General features: G+C 36.5%; 1 protein-coding gene across 10 annotated transcripts in view; it reads left to right on the forward strand.

The window, feature by feature from the left end:
- The window catches only part of MYO9A (myosin IXA), a 174762-nt gene that overhangs the window by 84594 nt on the left and 65945 nt on the right, over positions 1-24223 (forward strand). For 9 of the 10 annotated variants that reach the window (XM_072951108.1, XM_072951110.1, XM_072951113.1 and 6 more), the window contains 6 exons: positions 1383-1578; positions 10970-11089; positions 14783-14858; positions 17543-17686; positions 19225-19264; positions 22034-22156. In XM_072951108.1, coding sequence (XP_072807209.1) covers positions 1383-1578; positions 10970-11089; positions 14783-14858; positions 17543-17686; positions 19225-19264; positions 22034-22156 — 699 coding nt within the window. The remainder of the gene's footprint in view (positions 1-1382; positions 1579-10969; positions 11090-14782; positions 14859-17542; positions 17687-19224; positions 19265-22033; positions 22157-24223) is intronic. The other variant, XM_072951115.1, reaches the window with a different exon arrangement.

Below are 24223 nucleotides of genomic sequence, written 5' to 3' on the forward strand. Positions count from 1 at the left end.
GGGGCATTTAAACCCATTTTCTTGTGTTCTGTCCTTTCCAGCCCCCACTGAGAGGTGGTTTTTGCTGGCTATTTACAGTCCTTAGGTAATCTTACCTAGCTCTAAAAATCTGCATGCTGATAATACCCACATGTATTTTCTGAAGTCTCTGTAGGACTCTAGACACGTATATCTGTCTGCCTGCTGGATGTCTGTCTGCAGACAGTCTGGTGGTTATGAGTGGCTGTGTTGGAGCCTCTGTCCTTCCACTTGCTGTGTGATAGGGGCCAAGATAGTTAACCTCTCTGTGACTCAGTTGCCTCATCTATAAAGTAGGAATAATAGGATCATCTACCTCAAGGAGTTTTAGAAGGATGAAACGAACTTAAGTGAGACAACACGTGTAAAGTGGTTAGACAGGTGCCACACACTTAGTGACCTCTCGGTCCGTGTTACCTGCTCTTATGTCATCCTCGCCGTCTCAGACTTGGCTTGCACACAGCTTAGCTCCTGATCCTCGTTTTCTGTCCCCATGCCTCTGTTTTCTCCTGGCTTCTCCATATCAGCATTTGACACCTCCATCCACTTAGTTGCTCAAACCCAAAATACAGGTGTTACCCTAATGCCCTCATTCTCTCACCATGCCTTAATCCTCCAGCAAGTCCTTTGCCCTTACCTCCAAAACGTACCCCAAACATGGTAACCATTTCCCCTTTCCACTAATGCCATCAACATAGGCCAAGTCGCTGTCAGCTCTTACCTGGAATACTGCAGTGGCTGGCCTCCCTTTTCCATTCTTTGTACAGTTTATTTCCTCTGCGGCAACCAGCGTTGTTTATAAAACACCAGTTAGCTCATGGCACTGCACTTCCAGGGGCTTTCCTTTACACTTGAATAAAACCCAGACCCCTAACCCAGGCTTGCACCCCTGCTATGGCCTTTGTATTTGCCTCATCTTCCACCACTCTCACTCTTGCCCAGAATGCTCCAGTCACTGGTCTTACTGGTTTTCTCTGCACTTGTCCAGCTCATCACCACCTGCAGGTGTTAGGTAGGTGTTCCTTTTGCCTGGAATGCTGTCCCTGGTCTTCCTATTTCTGGCTCCTTTCTGTTGTTCAGCTCTCTTGTCATTTTATGTGATACTCCTTTAGAGAGTCTCTCTCTGGCAGTGTTTAAGAAGCTGTATTACATCTGTGGAATGTTCATTCTAATTTAAATGAATTACAGAATTCAGTAGTTTTAGGGTTGGGATTTTGTAGAGAGGGGATCTGTCTAGTCCAGTTAGCTGCCTAAAAATGAAATCACTTCTAGGGCCTTAATTCAGCTGCTGTTCAGATATGTCACTCATTATCTTCTTGTTTCAGTAATTTTTTCAAAATTAACACTGCTATTTTTTCACGTAGGATTTCCGGGAAAAAAATACAGATCACATGCGCCCTGACATTGTAGCTCTTCTGAGAAGCAGCAAGAGTGCGTTTATCTCCGGGATGATTGGAATTGACCCTGTCGCTATTTTCCGATGGGCAGTTCTCCGAGCTTTTTTCAGAGCCGTGGTTGCTTTCAGGGAGGCTGGGAAAAGACACATTCAGAGAAAAACCGGTAAGCAGTAGATGCTGGCATCCTCCCATGCTTCACCTTTTGAGTTTTTACCTCGCTAAGAAGTATAGACACAGTAATTTTATTCTCTTTGTTTTCTTATTATGCCTAACATCATGTTTCAGACCTAATGAGCGCTGGTGCACTTACATGGTTAAGTGGCTGTATGCTGTCTGTGTGTGTGTGTATTATATATATGCATGTACATTTGTATTAACAAATACTGACAGGAGTAACGAGTGTAAAGCACCTGGTATTTACTAGGCATTCAGACATCGGTATGATTTTTAACAGGAAGTGAAATTATCATTATTTAATTATACAGAATTTAATATTGACACCTTTCTCTCTTTTACATGTAACCATTTAAAATAAACTCTTTCTGCCAGGAAGCTTCAGCAGAGAGCGCTAGGGTACAGCTTGTGCTTTCAGTGCTTTCAGAGTTACTCATAGGCTTTTGCCACGTGCATAGTGGGAAAACTAAATTCAGCTTTTATATATTTTAAATGAATAAATATATTTAGGAGATTGTATTTCTAAAATGAGAGGCAAAACTGTGTGTGCAGACTGGCCTTTGTGGACAGATTGATAGTTTTTTTTTTTAATGAAAGAAATATCTTAAAACTGCTTTGCCTTTTTCAAAATTATTTAAGAGGCTGTCTTTGCAAAAAGCCTGAAAAAGTTTTTTTACTTGAAGTATAAGGGACATATAACATTATGTTAGTTTCAGGTATATAACATAAGTATTTGTGTGCACTGCAAGATGATACCATCCATCACTGTATACAGTTAGAAAACTGTTTTTTTTCTGTTGATGAGAACTTTTACAATTTAATCTCTTGGCAGCTTTCAAATAGGTACTGCAGTATTATTGACTATAGTCACCAGCAAAAAGCTTTAAGAAAGTTTTTTCTTTTATTTTAAGATGCATTCTTATTTATTACAATGGACTTAACAATTTTGAAAATTAATATATATCCTATCAAGATGTAACTAAGAGAAGAAACTTTTCTTATATTTACTATTTAAACATACTGCTTTCTCTAACAGTTGCTCACATTGTCTACATACTCCTTTGGCATTCAAAATATTATTTGTGAAAGCTGATTGTATGTATATTATTTACTAGTAAGGCATGCAGTGTCACTGAATCAGCCAGCTGAACTGTATTATCTCTACTTTGGTAATTTCTAGATTCTTTTTGTTTTCTAATCTAGTTTTTCTTTCTGGTCAGCACAGATCTTCCTAATAAACTCTTTTATTCTGGGATATAACATGCATACAGAAAAGTGCACAAAACAAAAACATGTAACTCAGTGAATTATCACGCAGTGAAAATACCCCTGGGGCTCCTAGGTTAAGAAATAGAGTATTACCAACGTGCTAGAGGGCTCCCTTGGAAAAAGTTCTAAAATTTCACTTTTTATCAAGAAAAAGAAAAATGATAGTTCATTTTCATTTGAAGGCAATGATTGAGCATATTTGTTATAGAGAATAATTGTTTGTATCACAGTCTGTTAGTGTCAGTGTAGCATTTAGTATTTTTCATCCCTCTACACCACTTCCCACTTGTTTTCTTGTGGGTTTAGGATAAAAGGATACTATAAAAGTAGAGCATTGTAGCATTGCAAAGTGAAAACTAACAAAATAAATATGAAAATGGATTAAGTAGTATATTCAAAACTTTTATAATGACCATAAGTAGTACATAAACATATCAAAGTGAAACACAAATTGGAGGTTATTTAACCAGGAGTAGAATATATAAAAAGCAGAAGGTAACTAAGTTACAAACCTTTTTTTTTCTAGTGATGAGAACTTTTACAATTTAATCTCTTGGCAACTTTCAAATATGTGCTGCAAATATTATTGACTGTAGTTGCCAGCAAAAAAACTTAAAGGAAAAGTTTTTTCTTTTAATTTAGGAAATGAGAATAAGAGGTCAAAGATAATATTTCTAATGAAGAAAGAAGATACAGACTGCAGAAGTACAGTATACATTCACTTCCTTTGAGAATATCTTTATAAAAAATTTCAGCTGACTCTTAGCTAATTGTCAGCAAATGCCCTGATGGTGAACCCTCCCCCCTACAAAATCCTGGATTTTCTTAAGAAGTTCCCTAATACTGTTTCTCTTCATCAAGCCAATTGAGCACAAATGTAAACATCAAATTTAAATCTACTTTTGACTGTTATTTTTTCTTTTTTTTTATAGGCTTCCAAATTACAGGACAAAATGCCATTTTAAGATCTTTAAATAAAAATTAATTCAGTTTATTATTTTTAAAAATAAATTTTGTTACAGTTGTATATATACTTTGGTGATCAGGAAACCATAAAATGGATATTTGCAGAGTCATAAGTAGGCAATCTGAGTAAAGCTAATGTTGGCCCTGCTGGAAGATAGAATTAAAAATAGTAATGATCTGTCTTGTCAGCAGTGAGGTATGGGAGAAGAAATTCCAGTGATACGCACCTTGCCTCTGATTTGCTCCTCCTTAATAAGAAAGAGCCTGGATTAGAGAATACAGAGGAGATTATAACTTGGCCATAAATTTCATGGTATGTAGATGTGAGTGCAGTGATGCTTTATTGGTTCTTTTGGAGTTAGATAAAAGTGTAACCAAAGAGGAATTTTGATCCATCTAGAAAGACCAGACAGAGACTGGGAATTCACCTGTCGCATTGGTGTAAGAGGCAAGAACGAGAGAATTCAAAGTGCCATTCAGTTTCCTTCATCCACAGGAAGAAAAGCTAAAGCCATTCAATAGTGTCTGCAGATAGAGAGCTTTAATGGTTCCAACATAACCTGTCCCTCTTCCCCACCCCAATCAGTGGACTGCGTGACTGTAATGTGCTCCCGTTTGTTTCTGCAAGTGGGACAAGGATTCCACTGACCATCTATTTCTAGAAATGACTGAGTACTAAAACTAATTTAGATAATCACCCAGGGTCTAGCTTCTCTGTTCAGTACTCTGCCCACAATTCTATACAATACTTAAGACAATCAGATGGATTTTTGTTAACAGACAAAACCCTGACCATTATTTATAAATCACTTCTGTATCAGGCACCATGGTGTGGTGATTAAGAGAAAGGGTTTTAGATTGAATGTCAGTGAAATGGTGGAGTAAGGACCTCTGAAAATTTTCTTTTCCATAAAAGCAACAAGAACACTTGCAAAAAGTGTCAGAATAACTTTGTCGGAGCTCAGGAAATTCATCAAAGGCTTGCAGTAATTTGAGATGTATTCCTACAAGAAAAAAGGCTGAATATCGGTAAGGACAGTGCACTTCGTAGGGTTTTAACTTCACTGTTCACCTCCCTCCCTCGCCAGCTCTCCTGAAAAAGAATATATATATATACACACGCACACACATATATGACTGAATCACTTTTCTGTACACCTGAAACATTGTAAAAATCAACTCCAATTTTAAAAACTGGTAAAAAAAAAAAGAAATTAAGTATTTTAAAATCAGACTAGATTGTTATAAATTAAGGTGCCAGCTATAATTCCCTTTAGATCTGTTAAGAAAATAACAAAAAAATATAGTAAAAGAAATGTCCAAATATTAAAATAGTATTCTTGAAAACATCTGTTTGATGTAAAAGTAGGCAATAATGAAAGAACAGAGGAACAGAAATAATATGTCTTAAGACATATATGGAAACTAGACAACACATTTCTTAATAACCAATGAATCAAAGAAGAAATCACAAGAAAAATTAGAAAATAGTGTGAGGTAAATAAAAGAAAATATACACCCAAATCTTACGGGATACAGCTGAAGCAGTGCTTAGAGGGAAATTTATAGTTTCAAATACCTCTTAAAAAAGAAGGAATATCTCAAATCAATAACTGAATGCCCCACCAACAAATAAAAGTTTCTTCTTTAACCAAATTTCTTCTTTAAACAGATGAACAAAATTGACAAACCTTGAGGTAGACAGACCAAGAAAAAGAGAGAAGAGACTCAAATGACTAATTTGGGAATGAGAGGGAGGTGCTACTGCTGAATTGATGGAATAAAAAGGATTATAATACTATGAACAATTCTGTGGCAATAAGTTAGAACCTAGTGGAAATGGAAAATTCATAGAAAGATACAAACAACCAATAACTGACTCTAGAAGAGACAGAAAATCCGAAAAGGCCTGTAACAAAAAATGAGATTGAATTAGTTATGAAAAAAATCTTCCCACAAAGCAAAGCCAAGGAACAGTGAATTCACTGATAAATTCTACCAAATACTTAGTGAAGAATTAATACCAATTCTTTATAAACACTTTCAAAAAACAGAATATAAGGAAATATGTTCATTCTCATTCTGTGAGGTCAGTATTACATGGGTTCCAGACAAGACATCACAAAAATGAAAACCACAAACCAATATTCCTCAACAAATAACTTCAACAAAATCTTAGCAAGTTAAATCCAGCAATATGTAAAAAGTGTTATATACAGTGATCTAATGGAATCTACCCAGAAATGCAAGGTTGGTTCAACTTAGAGAAATCAAATCAATATAATACAACATGCTGATAGAATAAAGAGCAAAAATCACATTATCACCTCAGTCAACACAGAAGAGGCACTTGATAGAAGCCAGTACCTTTTCATGTTTTTCATCAAAAACACTGAACAAATTAGGAATATAGGAGAATTCCTCAGCGTGATAAGGGGACTTAGGAAGAACCCAAAGCTTGTATCGTACTTGATGATGAATGACTGATTACTTTTTTAAAGTCGGAAACAAGACAAGGAGGTCTACTTCACCTCTTCTATTTAACATTGTCCTGGAGGTCCTGGTAAGAGTATTCAGTCAAGAAAAAGAAATAAAAGACATCCAAATTGAAAAGGAAGAAACCATTTTCTTTGCTGATAACATATGATGTATAGGATTTCCTAAGGAATCTACAAAAAAGTCTACTAGAGATAGTAGATAAGCTTATCAAGTTTGCAGGAACAAGATCAGTATGCAGAACCGGTTCTGTTTCTGCACACTAGCAGTGAACAGCCTGAAAATGAAGTTAGGTTGGTGCTCCAATTACAAGAGCACTGACAAGTATGAAATACTTATTAATAAGTTTAACAAAAGAATTGCAAGACTTTTTCACTGAAAACTACAAAATATTGTTGGAAAAACTTACAGAATACCCGAATAAATGGAAAGGTAGCCTATGTTCAGGCGTCGGAGGGCTTAATATAGTCAAGATGGCAATGCTTGATCTACAGGTCCAACACAGTCCCTGTCAAACCCTGTCTTTATGCAGATACTGACAAGCTAATCCTAAAATTGGTGTGTAAAGGGATCCAGGAATGCAAGAAGAGCAAAAGTTGGAGGACTCAACATTTCTCAGTTTGCATTAGGCAGTGGATTCTTCAATATGACATTGAAAGCATAAGCAAACGAAAAAATGGGTAAATTAGACATCATCAAAATTAAAAACTTTTGTGCCTCAAAGGGCACTATTAAGAAAGTGAAATGACGACTCATAGGATGATAGGAATTATTTATAAATCATACATCTCATAAAGAACTGGTGCCTAGAATATATACAGAAGTCTTGCAATTCAGTAATAAAAAACCAATAGTCCAATTGAAAAATGGGCAGAGGACCCAAAAGACATTCCTCCAAGGAAGATGTGCAAATAGTCACACGTGAAAAGGTGTTCAACATCACTTGTCATCAGGGAACTGCTAATCGAAACCAGAATGAGCTACCAGTTCACATCCACTAGGATGGCTATGGTAGAACACAGGTAATAGCAAATATTGGTAAGGATGTGGAAAAATGGGAGGCCTCATAAGCTGTTAGTAGGAAATGGTGCAGCCACTTTGTAAAGCAGCCTGGTAGTTACATCTTTCCTAGCGGTTCCACTCTTAGATACCCAAAACAACTGAAAACAGGTGTTCAAACAAAAATTTGTGCCTTTTGTTCTTAGCATTACATTCATAATAGCCGAACTGTGTGAACAGCTCAATTGTGCATCAACAGAAGAATGGATAGAATGGATAAATAAATGTTGTATATCCACATAATGGGATGTTGTTCTTTTATATAAAGGAATGAGGTACTAGTACATGCCACAACATGGGTGAACCTTGAAAGCATTTTGTTAAGTGAGTCAGACACAAAGGGCGACATACTGTATGATTCCATGTATATGAAGTGTCTAGATAGGCATATCTATAGAGACAGAATTTTGAATGGTGTTTGCCTGAGGCTGGAGAGGGTAGGATGGGAGATGACAAGGGGAGTGGTAGTTAAAAAGTATAAGGTTTCTCTTTGATATGATGAAGATATTCTAATATTGATTGTGGTGATAGTTAAACAGCTTTGGGAAGTACACTATAAACCATTGGATTGTACACTTTAAATAGGTGGATTGTATGCTGTGTAAGTTATATTTCTATGTCCATCAGTTAGAAGAATGCGTAACCAAGTTGTGATGCATTCCTACCTTGTAGCATTATTTAGCAACCAAAAGGAGCAAACTGCTGATACTCACAATGGATGGTTCACAGAACACTTAGCAAACAGCCAGGCATGAAAGAACATGTGCGGCGTGATTTCATTTAGTTTAAGGACAAGCAGAGTGATGGAAATCATTCCTCGGTTGACTCTGGGAGGGGTCAGGGTGGTATTGACAGGGAAGGGATAAGATAACTTGCTGAGGTGATGGAAATGTTCCATATCTTGATTGAGAATTACCTGATGTAAACATTTGTTTAAGCTCATCAAGCTGTATACTTGAGATTAGTGGATTTTTACTGTGTGTGAAATACATCTTTAAAAAACGGTCCTAAGACCTGGGAGCTGGTGTTACAGAAACTGTCATAGGGTCAAAGGCATGGCTTCAAGTTAGAATGAATGCAGTGGGACTGGGAGCGAGCTTGTTACATGGTGTAGGAGATTCAGAGAACTTCAAGTTTTCTGTGGCTGAAAGAGCATTGAAAAATTCTCTCTGTGGTCCTTGCCTAGAGGAAGAACAAGTACCTTATCAATCTGTTAGGCCTTAGATAAAGTTTGAAAAAAAATGTTCCCTAAAAAAAAAAATCAGTGCCCCATATCTTCACTGTGTATGGATTATGATGTCTAAGTTTGTGCTGTTTGGTGCATTATCTCAAACTAAGAAATTACCAAAACTAGACCAGGAACTAGTGTAAGGAAATACTGAATAGACCTCTTTTAAGAGTTTATGAGATCGCGCTGAAAATACACTGATAAAACCATCCTGGGAAACCAAACCACTCTGACAGCGGGAGTTGGTACACACGGCAGAGAGGAATGTCACTGTAAGGTTGGAAATATTATTATAGTCTGTAAAATAATGTTTAAAGTTGTTAAAGAGTTCAAAGAAGGCATAGAAAGCAGAGTGAAAGAAGTTAAAAAACAAAAAACACTAAGGTGTTAGATATCTTGGGACACAAAAGAGTCGCAGATACAAAATTACCCATATCCAAATGGCGTTGCCACAGGTTATTTAGATAAGTAGAGAATAGAGTACAGTGGTTGTAATAGTGGTGAGCGAGTTCTAACTTCTTAAAATTATGTAATAATTTAGTGTATTTAATGCCCTAAACTTTTATATAAAACACTTCAGTACTATGATCTTCTTAAATTATTTCTGACTAGCAGTGCATCAGGTTAGCTACTGAAGGGCCTGAAAGTCTGGTGCTAGAGAACTCACCCGGTGTTTTTTTCTCAAATGGTCCAGCTCAACTGCTATATCCCCCCAACCCCTCCCCTACCCTGCAGTCAGCCAAGTGCAAGCTGGTGGGAGCCTGAGCATTCTTTCTCCAGCAGCCTGTGGAGGGCAGGATTATTGATAATAATGAGGATAGAATATTTTTATTGAGGCACCTTTTGACTAAGAACTGTTGGTAACCTGGTAATACTTGTCTCCTTTTGAAACAGTAAACACTTGCAACTATGGGCTCTCCATACTGGATAAATGAGACAGTGTTTTATTAGCTTCCTTTTTAATTATAGGAAAAATTTTTACTTAAAAATCCTACTATATATATATATATAATATATATTACTAGCTGATTTTATGGTGTCGTAAGATTCTGTCTCCTTAGCTAAAACATAAGTGCCTATTCTGTGGATGTAGAATTTCAGATTAAGGAATTACAGTTTGATTAAACCATGCTTTTGCAAACCTCTTTGCATTCCTCTGCCTCTGTTTAACTTTTAAAATGACTCTTCCTTGAGACCTATTCATAGATAGTATCTTATTCCTAATTATACAGTAAATATTCTCCAGTGGAACTTAGTTCATTGTTTTTGTGTTGCTTAATTTGCCTCTATCTACTGTTCAACTCTTTGCTTTTGTGTTTTAAAGGCAAACCTACATACATTTGAACTTTTAAATTTTTATTATTTATTATTTTTTTTAAGGGGGGGAGGTAGTTATGTTTATTTATTGACTTGTTTTTGATGGAGGTACTGGGATTAAACCCAGGACCGCATGCCTGCTGAGCAGGCACTGTACACTGAGCTACACCCTCCCCCGCACATTGGAACCTTATGTTCTAACTGTAGAGATGTTCTCTGAGTAAATGATACTCAGCTTCCCTCAAACCTGGAAAACCTGAAATCTCTTTTCAGTCCATTTATTGCTAATATTTCTGGTACATTCTACCCCTGCCCTCACCCCAATCCCGACCCCTGCCTTTATTGCTCGAGTGACTCACTGTGTCAGTAGCACTAATCTGGGGCTTTGGTCTTGCTTGAACGTGCTCTCTTCCCTTCCCCTCTGACACTTAATTCTGTCTCACTTTGCTAAGAAGTGGTTGTGAGGTACGGATTTTCAGCTTTGTTTTCAGATTTATAAATACAGAAGTGCTGCTGGGTTTTCCTGCTCTTTGTTGCTTTTCTTCCTACCCTTTCAGCATTGACACACTTGGAATTCCTGCAAGTGTGATTAATTGCGAGGTTTGTGAAAGTTTGCTGGGTAAAGTGTTTTGGGTATACTTCTCTTTGGGATTTCATCAATGTTTCTTGCATTGTTGCCAACTAATTATATTTCAGACCTGATAAAAATGAGTCCATTAAAAAAAAAAGTACACCGTACAAATTGTTTTGGAAATTTCCCTAATATTTGAAATTAGAAATTTTTAGTATGTTAACTCAAGACACTTTTGAGTCCTGAAAAAGGATGCTTTGAACACCTAAATAGGACTATTATTTTTTCCTCTTATTTCTGGGTACTTTTCTCAAATTAATTGGAAAAATTACTCACATTTAATCCCTATTACTTGATACATTTTTATATACTCTTAAGATGGTTGGCAGCACTGTCCTTGATTCTCTATTGGTTTGGGCTTATATAATGTCTTTTTCTTTTCTCCATTTTTTTGTTTTTCTTTTGCTTCCTAAGGACATGATGATACAACGCCATGTGCAATTTTGAAAAGTATGGATAGTATTAGCTTTCTCCAACACCCAGTCCACCAGAGGAGCTTAGAGATTCTGCAGAGGTGCAAGGAAGAGAAGTACAGTAAGGCTGCGATCCCGATAAACTCTGTGTCATCACATTCATTTGGAAATGGAAACCAGGAGCATTCGACCCCTGGGTGGGATACAGATTGTGTAGGAAATGTGACCTGTGTAATTCTGACCAGTCTCACGATACTGCCGTTGAGATCTTTGTTCCTTCTCTTGGAAAAGTTACTACACCTCTTCTTTTAACTTGGATGACTGTTTGCCTATGATCCTGGACTTGTTAATTACAATTGGTTATAGGCTCTGAATTGGTTTCCATTTTTGTCTTTAAAGTACCTGAGTGATGGGAAAAATGAATAATGATTTTTTTTCCTGTTGATTAAAAAATAAACTTTATTGAAATCTAGTTGAGGTAAAGTAAACTGCTTGCCAGAACATACAGTTTGGTAAGTTTTGACATAGATATACTGCTGTGAAATCATCACCACAATCAAGATAATTAACGTATCTAACTTTGCCAACAGTTTTCTGTCTCTTGAATTCCTGCTGATTTTTCCCTTATTTATAGTTGCATTTCAAGATCAGCAGTGTTCCTTTCATGTGTCATTGGTAAAGCCACTTCATCTGAGTAGTCCTTCTGTCAGACTTTACGATGTCTGGTTTCGAGCAAAGCCACCATATGATGTTTTGGCTGAAGGCAGAATGACAGAGTCATAGTGGGTGTTCTCTCTTTTTTAACAAAATTGGTGTAAAAAGATGCCCTTGGTTTCCATCCATCCATTTTCTCCGTTTCTATTTGTCATACCTATTCTGCATGAAAATAGACTCTTCTGCCTGTTGTGGAGTTACAGTTATTTGGCTCCCATTATTGCTATAGTGCGAATGAATGAATCCTTCAGAGTAAGCACCTAACTCATCAGTTTGCATATACATGTGGACCTGAGTTACTTACGTATTCTGTTCTGAGCTCAGATTTACTTGGCTAAGTTCTGTGATTGAAGTTCCATGAAGTTTTTAATATTTAATCGTCAGTCGGAGGAGAGCAGAAGTAGAATCCCTAACAGCGAATGTTGGGGGTCCTTGTTCTCTCTTGCTTGTGCCGTCTTGGCATAAGAAAATGTGACATGCACTTTGAAAGATTTTGCCAAATGTATTTTCTCATGTTACAGAACAAAGGTAAGTATTTCATTGCAGTTTTGATTTTTATTTCTCCGATGACTAATAATGTTGAGCATCTTTTAAAGTGCTTATTAGCCATTTGTGTATCATCTTTGGAAAAATACCTGTTCATATCCTTTGTTCATCTTTAAACTGAGTTGGCTTTTTATTATTCGGTTGTAAGAATTCTTTTTATATTCTGGCTTTTTATTATTCGGTTGTAAGAATTCTTTTTATCTTCTTATCAGATGTCTGATTTGCCATTTTCTACCATTCTGTGGATTGTCTTTCCACTTTCTTGATACAGTAACCTTTGAAGCACAAAAGTTTTAGATTTTGATGACGTCTAGTTTATCGGTCTTCTTTGGTTGGTTGTGCTTTTGGTGTTAACCATTGCCTAATCCAGTGTCAGGAATGTTTACTCCTGTTTTAAGAGTTTTTCTTCAGTGGGATAGGGTATATAGCTCAAGTGGTAGAGCACATGCTTGGCACGTGTAAGGTCCTGGATTGAATCCCCAGTACCTCCATTAAAATAAATAAATAAATAAGCCTAACCCCCCACCCAGAAGAGTTTTATACTTTAGCATTTATTTTATTTTGGTCTTTGACCCAAATTCATTCTTCTCCTTGTCGATACCTAGCTTTCCCAGCACCATTTGTTGAAAAGATTATTCTTTAACCATTGAATTATCTTGGCACCTTTGGCAAGATTCAGTTGATCATAAATGTGAAAATTTACTTCAGTATTCTCAATTCTTTTCTGTTGATCCGTTTGTCTATCTTTGTGTTGGTACCATACTGTCTCAGTTACTATATCTTTGTAGAAAGTTTTGAATTCAGGAAATATGAGTCCGCCAACCATATTCTTTTTTTTTCAACATTGTTTTGGCTATTCTGGGTCCTTTGCATTTCCATATCAATTTTAGGATCATCTTATTCATTTCTGTAAAATAAAAAAAGGCAGCTGAAATTTTAATGGAGATTGCATTGAACTGTAGATCAATTTGGGGAGCACTGCTGTCTTAATAATAATGTTTTCCAGCCCTTGAGCATGGGCAGCTATCCTGTTTATTCAGGTTTTCTTTCATTTCTTTTAACGATGCTTTGTAGTGTTCAGTGTAGACATTTTTTATTTTTTGTTGTTCATTCCTTTTCTATTATTTTGACGTTATTATAAATGAAATTCTTTTCTTAATTTCATTTTCTAATTGTTGGTTGCTACTGTATAGAAATATAATTGATTTATGAATAATGATCTTACATCTTGTAATTTTGTGGAATTTGTTTGTTAGTCCTGAGTTCTTTGTGGATTACTGAGGGTTTTCCACATATAAGTTTATTATCTCAAATAGAGATACTTTTACTATTTTATGGATAGTAGTTTGTATAATAACATACTCCTAATTTTTCCCTCCTCCTTCCCTGTCTTCTTTCTGACAAGTTTGTTTTCTGTATCTGTGAGTCTGTTTCTGTTGTACATACACAATCATTTGTATTATGTTTTTAGAGTCGGCATGTAATTGATATCATGTAATATTTACCTTTCTCTGTCTCACTTACTTCACTGAGCATGGTCTCTAGATCCATCCATGTTGCTGCAAATGGCCATACGTCATTCTTTTTTTTATGGCTGAGTAATATTCTGTTGTATATATTTGCCATGTCTTATTAAACCAGTCATCTGTTGATGGGCACTTGGGTTGCTTCCATGTCTTTGCTGTTTGTAAATAGTGCTCCTGTGAACATTGGGGTGCATGTATCTTTTCAAATTTTTTCTGGGTATGTACTGTTTTTTCCTGGGAGTGGAATTGCCAGGTCATATGATAGTTTTTCAAGGAACCTCTATACTATTTTCCATAGTGGCTGCACCAATTTACATTCCCTCCAACAGTGTATGAGGTTTCCTTTTTTTCATATCTCCAACATTTATTTTGTAGACTTTTTAACGATAGCCATTCTGACAGGCATGGATGGGGTGATACCTTATTGTGGTTTTGATTTGCATTTCTCTAATAATTAGCTCTGTTGAGCATCTTTCGATGTGCCTGTTCAGCCATCTATGTATCTTCCTTGAAAAAACGTCTGTTCAAGTCGTCTGCCCATTTTTTGATTGGGTTGTTTGTTTAAAAAAACTAGTAGTTCTTGAAGAAGCAGTTTGTTGTCTTTAATTCTCACTGTCTTTATATATATAAGATTCGTTGATCTCTAAAATCTATAGTTTTTGTCAGCGATATATTTATTGCTGAAAATGAAACAAAGGAAACACTAGAAATTTTTTGAATATTAAAGTAAGAAACGAGCTTGTACACTTCTTGACTTTCAGCTCAGTTACCCTTGTATTTCCTGATAATGTTTAAGTGAGAGAAGAAATTAAATAATTTATTATTAAATTCCCTAATTGATTTGTTTCATTTTGACTAGGTCACATTTGTAAGTAACAGTCAAGGGACTTGGTTCATATTATTGTTTCTGACATGTTTAGCAAATATTTACTATCAAAGTACATTCATTTCATTTGTCCTTAGAAAAATTGTTTCATGTTCAAATTCTCTTACCATTAATTTGAAAATTTTTGCTTTTTTAATGCTAGGTCTAGCTCGGAAAAATCCCAGAACACCTCTTTCTGATCTTCAGGGTGTGAATACTCTTAATGAAAAAAACCAACAGTAAGTATGTTTGGTTTTGTATGTTCAGGGGAGTATAGAAGAAATAACTAGAATTCTTATTAATACTTTGGTGACTTTAAAAGTGTGAAGAAAATCAGGTCTAGTTTTTTGTTTATTTCTTAAAGCTTTTATAAATAATGTAAAAAATAAGGTTAGAGTTAACAAAACTATTAAGACTAAGTTCTAAGATTGCCTGTGGTTAAATGGTTGTACACTTAAAAAAAAAAGTTCCCCCAGAATAATTAAAAATGACCACATATGTTTTAATTTCTGAGATCCTTTTTGCACTTAATGTCTTTTGGAAAAGTTACACGTATTCTGCTGCTTTCCACGGAGAAGTCTTATTAATAAGTAATAATTGAGTAGTTTGATTTACATCAAACCCTCCAATACCTGTTCTTGACGAGTGTCACAACCAAAGCTTACGTTTTACCATTTTCAGTAAAGAATTTGTGAATAAAATTTGAAAGTAAAAAAATGTAAATAGTTTTCTGAGTTTGTAAATAAAGTTTCTTTGTCCTTTACACGTACTGTTTTATAATAATTGTATTCTAAATGCACTAAAGAACATTATTTAGAGTCTGCTTTGTACATTTTAAATACCGTCAAGAAGACTGAGCTTCGTAGTGTCCTGGTGAGGAGGGTGATCTGCCATTAAAATTAAAGTATAACTGCATTGATCAGGTTTCCCAGTTTGAGTTACTTTGTCTTTCTAATGTGTATTGTCACTTCTCTGCTCTGTCCCTTTTTTGTAACTTCTTATTCTTGTTAAAGGAAGTCTAGGTTTACCATTTAACACAGCCCAGATATCCAGCCTCAGCTATACTAATCTTAAATGCCAGCAAATGGAGCTACTTGCTATCTTTATAGAATATTTGTTTTATTTTCTTAACAGTGACGCTTGGCTAATGGTGGAAATCACCACTATATGTTCATCTTAGATTTCCCCCCAAAACAAATTAGGTAATTAATCTGGTGACCTGTGTATTTTCATTTGTCTTTTGGCAGTATTCTCACCCTGGTCATTAGAGACCCCTCACTTAAGGAACTCATTTTCTTGATTTGGATTAAAAAAAAGGAAACTCTGACTTGCTGCCTTTCCCAAAACAATTCAATGGTTATAACTCTCCTCATTCCTAGTTTGTGTTTCTTTATGCTTTCAGTTTTGGATACCTAAAGTGTTCTACATGGGCTTCTGTTTTTAATGCACCCATTGGGAAAGTCTAATATTTTGGTTTCAGATTGATTGGTTTGGGCTAAAGCAGTTAGCTGAATTTAGGCACTCATGGAACGATAAGCTGATTTTGTAAACATGTGTGCGTACACTCATTTATGCGACCCGTCTTCGCAGGGAAGGTGATGACATCAGCTTGCTGCTTTTCCTTTACATACAGTAAAGAAAGACGCGGCACTGAGGTGCTGGTACCAGGAAAAGGCCAGCTAGCAGCCTTAACAAGACATTCTTCCAGATTGCATTTATTGTATTGGTGCACTTATTCTAGACATATTTGAGAGAAAACTGGTGAGAAGATGGAGAGGACAGAATAGTAGATACATGGAAAATCAGATCAGCCATGCAGTTATTACCACTTATTCTAGTTCCTTAATGCTCTGAGATTAGCATGATGGTACAGCAGACACCGTTTGGTTAAAAAACTCACCATGTACTTCCACAGTGTATGAAATTCATTATTATGTACTTGTCAGCAGTAAATTCTGGTGGTACACACACCTGTTTCCTCCTAGATAACAAGTTTCGAAAGGCATTTTTCCCCCACTGTAGGGTGATACATTTTACTCTTCACGCATTCCACTCTACAGCTGTTCACAGGAGCTTTTTAGGAGTTCTGCCCAGTAAACAGGGATGCTTCTCAGCCTCCCCCTCCCCAGCCAGCATAAGATTTCTTTCTCAGGCTTACTACGGTGAAAAGAGAGTGCTTTCTATATTCATCTGCTTTTGGTGTTTCAAAATGCGTTACTGTTGTTTCTTAGTATATTCTCTTTATTCTTAAGTGTTTATTCCTTTGAAAATTATTTTGTTAATGTGTATATGGATTTTCGGAGGAATCCAAATGTGTGTCCAGTTTGCTGTCTTTACCTGGAAAGCTCCCTGTTGACTCTTTATATTGTAATCACTGATAATTTTATGTTTTGTTCGTTCCTTTATCTCCAGTGCTTAGAACAGTGCTCAGCCCACAGAGGGATCTTGGTAGCTTTGGTGGTTGTGTGTAGTGAGTGAGAGTGCGAACGAGACCTCCGGGAGGAAATTTAATCCTCAGTAGGATGAGACGGCCGATGAGGCTTGCACATTGCTTCGGCAGCATTTGGAAGCTCTCAACTCTAACAGGCACCAAGGCCATTATATTATAATGCATTATATTATTTACAGACTTGTTAAGTGGTTAGCAGCGTATTTAAAGGTGTTAATTATGTGGTGTGCTCATCTGCGTGCACATTTGCATGTGGATGTGCCAGAATCCACAGAAGCTTTTTATTCTGAGTGGGGAGAAGCTTAGTCCCGTTTGATCAGTAGTCTCTAATAAAACTGTCTTTTGCTGGGTTGGCATTTTTTCTGAAGTTTGACCTTAGTGTTTACAGTTTTATTTTACTCATTTAAGCAATTTAAAGAGTGTTAGAGATGTCTCAGCTAACAAAAAATATTGTACTGTATTTAATTTTTACAGTGAAACATTTGATATTGCCTGGAATGGCAGAACTGGAATTCGCCAGAGCAGATTATCAAGTAGCACCTCCTTGCTTGATAAAGATGGGATATTCTCTAATTCAGCTAGCAGCAAACTCTTGGAGAGAGCCCATGGGATTCTCACGTTAGTACTGATCAGTAATGTGGATTGCTTTTTATGACTGGTTTAAAATTTCTGGCTGAAGAAAGAAGAGGGGTGATCACGAAACATTCTTTTTCTTAGTAGAATTTTAAATGAAACAAGACTCAAAAGTAGGCAGAATTTAGAGCTGTGACAGTCTCATGTGTTATAAAGCTGCTGTTTGTTTTCATCTCCCAGGAGGATCATGACTGAATATACTCATTATGGAGATGATTCTCTATTGCTCTTTGAAAGACCTCTTCCTACATCCAGAGAAAGAAAAACTGTTAGCTCTTTCTAGGATTCCCAGTCTTTAACTGCAGTTGTCCTTTAATTTTGGTAATCCTAACAAACTGGGCAGGAAAATTCCTTGTGAAACAGTGAATGGAGCCATAGACAGTTGGCCCTTTAACAGCGCTTGTTAGAGGTGCCAACCCTCCACACAATCGAAAATCTGCATGTTGCGCATAGTCAGCTCTCCGTATCCACTGTTCCTTCATATCCATGGTTCTGCATCCACAGATCCAACCAATCTCACATCAAATAGTACTGTTGTAGTTACTATTGAAAAAACTCCACCATCAATGGACCCGCGCCGTCAGAACCCATGTTGTTGAAGGGGCACCGGTATAGTGTTACATGTTGACAGTCTTGAAGCCTGCCATTTCTCCTTAGCTGATCACAGGACTGGTTTGAGGACATAGACATAACGATGCATGAAGGACCAGTTCTCACTGTCTGTGGCAACGTATTTCATAAACACTTCCATAGACTGTTTTTTGACCACTAACTCAAAGTGTGACTGAATGGGATTCCTTAACCCCTAGTCACTGCTTTAGGTTAGTCTTGCTGTGCTCCAGCATGGTGGCTTAACTCATTTAGGCCCGACAGCAGATCCGTGGGGTTGACAGTGTTGTCACCCTCATTGTACATCACTGCTTTGTGAAACCAAGTCTTAAGTTAAAACCGTACCTTGGTAGGTGGGAGAGCTTAGATTCAAGCCTAGGTCTTAACTGACTCCCAGCCCATGTTCATAAGCATTATGTAGCCATTAAAAAGAAAATCTTGATGTAAGTGTGATATTGAATTATGAATAAGAAAAAACGAGCAGAAGAGAATTTTTAATTTCCAAAAATGGAAGATCATAAATTTTAGTGAAAAGTGCATTTTAAAAATTCATGAAATTAGGTGTCTATTTAAAGTCTTTTAATGACGGAAACAAAGCTTCTGTAGATATAAGGATTCAGAGCCCTGTTAACATCCAAAAGAAAATGAAACTCTAGCTTTGAATGTACAACATTACGCTACTGATCATCACACTAAGTCAGTTTGTACCTGTATTGCAGAACAGGCATCTCTTTTGGTTTTTTTCCCTTGCTTATTCTTTCTTCCCAAAGGTGCCTGCTTAGTTGAATTAGACAGTGTTTTCATTTAGAGGACTTGTAGCGTGGGAATGGGTATATAATCTGTTGTTTTAGTAGAGACCTTGAATAATTCATCTCTACAGTAGTTTTTTTCTAATGTGTGATTTGTCTCTATAGGAGAAACAAAAATTTCAAATCCAAACCTGGCCTTCCAAAGGTGAGTATTATGAAAAAGTTTTTTTCCGCTAATGCCCTACTTCATAATTTTTTTATTAATCATACAAGCAATCTTTATAAATCAAAAACAAGAAGTATCTTATTTGTACCTAGAATAGGGGTTGTGTACATTCAGTTGAATCCAGCTTAAAAATAATGCTGAATGTTAGGAAATGGCTAATAAGCTTAATGATTCAGGAAAATATTTGTGATCTATTCCATTTTCTAGTGTTTGAGAAGCCTCTGGATATAAATGTAAATTTTTGTTTAGTAATTGCCTCTCTGCATAAGGTTTTTTCATTTCTCCTTGAGGCAGATTAAGATCAAATTCTGAATTTTACCTGATTTAAAAATAATTTCTAAGTAGTCCTTACCTAACTTACGTCATCCTGAGCATGAGTCAGCCAGGTTTCTCTGTAAAGGGGCAGATAGGCTTGTAGGCTTGGAAACAAAAAAAATTCAGTCAGTGTCGTAACTAATCTGCTCTGTGGTTGCAGCACAAATACAACTAAAGACAATATGCAGCTGAATGAGTGCGGCTGTATTCCAATAAAGCTTTATGAACACTGAAATGTGAATTTTGTGTAATTTTCACATGCCATTATATAATATTTTGACTTTTTTTTAACCATATAAACCACTTAAAAACCATGAGATTTGACCCAGGGGCTGTAATTTGCCTATCCAGATCTGCATTCCAGAATATTTACTGAATTTACTAAAGAAAGAAAAAGGTTACTGATCGTTTCTTTCTCTTGTGCCCTCGGAAAGAAGGAATCCTGTCACTTGGAACCTTGTTAATGAATGTAATTCCAGAATTTTAAAAGAACTGAAAAAGACCTATTCTCATGATTCTTTAGTTCAAGCAACAAGAAAATGAATCCATGCTTAATTATTCCTGACACTTAAGTCATCTGACATTTCCAGAGAAAATTTAACACACTGCTAGCGCGGTTTCTAGCAGTAGTGACTATACAGCACAAAGAAAATTCTTACGAGCGGTTTGTGACTGTGTTCTTACCTTGAGAAGATTTTATGTAGAGAAAAAGAGAGGAGACCGCACTGGTTACCCGTCCTCTGTATTTGTTCACTTGTCTTTCCTTTTTTTGCTCACTGTCTCCTTGGCCCTTTAGTGTTTTAAATGCTGCCTCTGAGCCTGGTGTTTGCACTGTTCTTTTCACTGTCCTCACGTGTGACTGCTTAAACTTGGAGTGGAGTTGGACAGATATGTTGGACATCTGAAGTAAATAATTTCATTCAGTCGTCAATCACAGGAATCCCATCTATTTCTCAATCTTTTAAAGTTAAACATGGCCAATTTTTTGCTATTTTAAATGTGTCTTACAGACTCACATACATGTTTTTAATATTAGAGAGGCAACATGCATACTGGGTTTTATCAGTCTTTACTATGTTTGCCAATCTGATGTGCAGAAAATCTCCTTGAAAGAAAATGTATGTTTCTTTGATTACAAGTGAGATTGACTGTCATTATGTTACTTGTCATTTATACTTTGAGAATTACTTTTTGTGGTCTTCTGCTCATTTATTATCATGGGATTTATTTTTAAAGATTTTCTTTACAGTTCTTATATATAGATAATATGTCTGTCATTGTTGGAAATTTTTTTCTTAGTTGAAATTGTCTAAATATGTATTGTACTTATTACCATTTGAAAGTTCTTGTTTTTTTAGTGTTTATATTGTCAAGGTTAATATTTTTGGTCTTTTAAATTTATCTTGCTTTTAACTCAATTCTGTGCTTTTCATACAATTGAACTTTTACTAGTTTTTGAATAACATTACACATCTGTATAGATACATTCTTTCCATGACAGATTCACTGCCGTAAATTATAGGATTTAAAAAATTATGATTGGCTAAAAAAGCTCTAAAATACATTATTAATATCCTATCTTGTATTCTTTAGTTGCTCTATGTGTCACTCCTGTCTTATTAAAATTAATAATTAGCACATCAGAATGAGGGTTGATAAGGGACTGTGTTTTCTTTTTTTCTGTATACCTGTTCCTGGCTTACCTGCTGTAGCCCTGGGATTGAATTTAATTTATTGTCTCCATAAGTCAGGATTCAGTTGCAGATAACAGTAATCACCGTAAATATTTTTAAGTAGAAAGGGACTTAATTTAAAGAGGTGCTTAAAAAATCATCCCAAGCCTTAGAGTTTCATAGTATTAAAACAAAGGAGCAGAAGTGACCCCAGCTGAAATCAGAAAGCTGGGAAACACGGAAGCTGCCATTGTCGCTGCAGCTTCCAGGTTCATGCCTCCTGCAGTGTGATCTGGGCTCCGGAAGGAGCTGCTACAACTGTTGGCTCCAGGGCGGAAGTGCTTTTCCTAGAGTTGTGGGGACAGCACAGCTGCCCTGCCCTCTGGGCAAAAGCGGTGCCTGGACCCTGGGACTGCAGAAGACTCGGGTACTTCTGTGTGCGTGTTTGGCAGCAGGAACAAGCGAGGAGCCAGAGCTGCTGCCTCAGTTATACCATCCTAGTTCACGTGTGGGAATTTAATTGCTAAACTTTTAAATCACATCCAGAACCTGAGAGGCAAGAGAGTTTGGGAAACGTAGTTCTTTTTCGCTCGTAAGCTTCTGCGGGAAAGCAGAAAAGGCAGGATGGAGGCTGGATGTTAATCTTCCGTATTCACCACAGTCATACGTAGGAGCGATGAAAACTAGCTTACAGTTGTGTTTCTCCTGTTCTTAGATTAATTTATGGGGAGACTCTGATTCTCTTCCCTCCTCTCTCCAGCACTTGTTGGAAGTGAAGTCTCTGAAGCACCTGACGAGGCTGACGCTGCAGGACCGCATCGCCAAGTCGCTGCTGCACCTGCACAAGAAGAAGAAGCCTCCCAGCATCAGCGCGCAGTTCCAGGTCGTCTCCTGCCTTGTTCTGTGTGTTCCTTTCACTTCTAGCAAAGAGGGGTCTGTTTTGTTTAGAGTGACACTGAAAGGTCAAAGCGATCTGTCAGCCACCTGAATGGGTATGATCTGTGTGGCTGAGAAGCCGTGCTGTGATGGTCATCTTGGAGAGAAGTGCCAAAGATGGGAAGAGAGTCAGCTGCCTTTCTTCTCCACCCCTGTGTCTCTGGGTAGTGGGTGTCCCAGAGAGGAGCCCATTGTCTCCATTGTGAGGAGCAAAGCAGCAGAGAAGTTGATATCATAAACAGAATTGGTCTTTAAACCCTACTGCCTGAATATAGTCACTGTTAACATCATGGTGTATATTTTTTTCTGTGTAAATTTAAGCCACATGCTGCTGCTGCTGCCATCAGGATTTAGCTGAATGGAACTGGAGCATTTTTTTCTCGTTTTGTTTATTTTTATTTTATATACATAGAAATGCAGTTCCTTTTATTGTGACTGGATATCTAGGAATACATATGATCATAGTAAATTAACGAAAAAACTTCCAGAGTAACTTTTCAAAATATTTTTCTGATTACTTCTTCCTGTTCTTCTCAAGTCATCTCTGTCTAACACTCATTTGCTAGATAGTTGTGAAAATGCACTGAAAATATGAATGGTAACGATGCTTTGCGTATCTACAGAAGCAGTGTTCACCAGAAATTCCTTTGTCTACTGGCAACTTGACTGATATATGCCATCACTTTTTTAATGTTCCTTTTTAAGCCAGGATATCTGAATGTAAATTGCCTACTATTATCTACTGGATATGATCTTGTTTGATTTGTAAGCACAGTCCTTCAAGCTACAGGCCCAAAATGTCATTTTATTTTAGATAATTTTCACCACAAACCTAGAGAAAAATTTGGATTTGTGAACGCTATTTGGTCAAATGCTTTTTCTTTAAAAAAAAAAACCAGAGAAACCTAACAAGAGTGAAGAGCCGAATAGCTTATTATGTGCTGATGAGGTTAAAGGAAAGACAGCTGAGTATACTGGAAACTCTACCATGGATTTTTAGAACCGTCTGAATCATAATCCTATGGGTTAATGGTATTTGACTATTAAAAAAGAGAGGGAGGGTTTGTGTTGCCTTGCCACGTCTGGCTGAACCTTGGTGCCATCTTCGCATTCCCGGAGTTTGGCTTTTCACTTTGTAGATTTAGAAACACACAGATGAGTAGGTTACAGAGAAAAAAAGTCATGATGACTGATAAACTATAAACACTGCTGTGTAAAGCAGTATTAACATTTATTAATATACTGTGAGAAATAGGAGTCATAAGCAGACTTGCTACAATTGTTAATTCTTTATCACCGTTCCCTCCGATTAGCAGATCAACATGGGAGGCCAGATTCTGATCAGCAGGTAACTTGGTGAGCGAGGTAAAAAGGAAGCATTAATCTCATAATTATGAAGGGCAGAATCATTAAGCTGTTAAGTATACCTTGTTTTGTTACCTTGCATCTTTTACAGGTGTCTGCATACCAAAATTAGTCTTTAATCTGAAGAGTGCACATTATAGCTACTGCAGATACAACAATAGTGGAAGTCTGTATGGTTGTAAGGCTTTTAAGTTTCTCTTGAAGTCATAAAATATTGACTCCTAAGTAGACTGTAACAAGTTTGTATATTGTAATTCCTGGAGCAGCCACAAAAAAAACAATACAAAGAGATAGTACCGAAAAGCCAATAGATAAATTAGATAGAGTATTAATAAACAAAATATGTTATTTGACCATAATAGAATTAAACCAGAAATCATAAAACAAAGATAACAGTCCCCAAATATTTGGGAAATAAAGAACAGACATCTAAATAATACACAAGTCAAAGAGGAAGGAGAATTTTTTAAAGATTTTAAATGGCATGAAAATGAAATTTCATAATTTGTGCAGTGCAGCCAAAGCAGTATTCCAAGGTTAATTTATAACATTAAATACTTTTAATAGAAAAGGAGAAAGGCCTCAAATTGATAATCTAAGCTTCTATGTTAAGAAACTTAAAAAAAAAAAAACACATTAAACCCAAAGC

The sequence above is a fragment of the Vicugna pacos genome, chromosome 27, assembly GCF_048564905.1.
Source record: "Vicugna pacos chromosome 27, VicPac4, whole genome shotgun sequence".
NCBI classification, from domain to species: Eukaryota; Metazoa; Chordata; class Mammalia; order Artiodactyla; family Camelidae; genus Vicugna; species Vicugna pacos.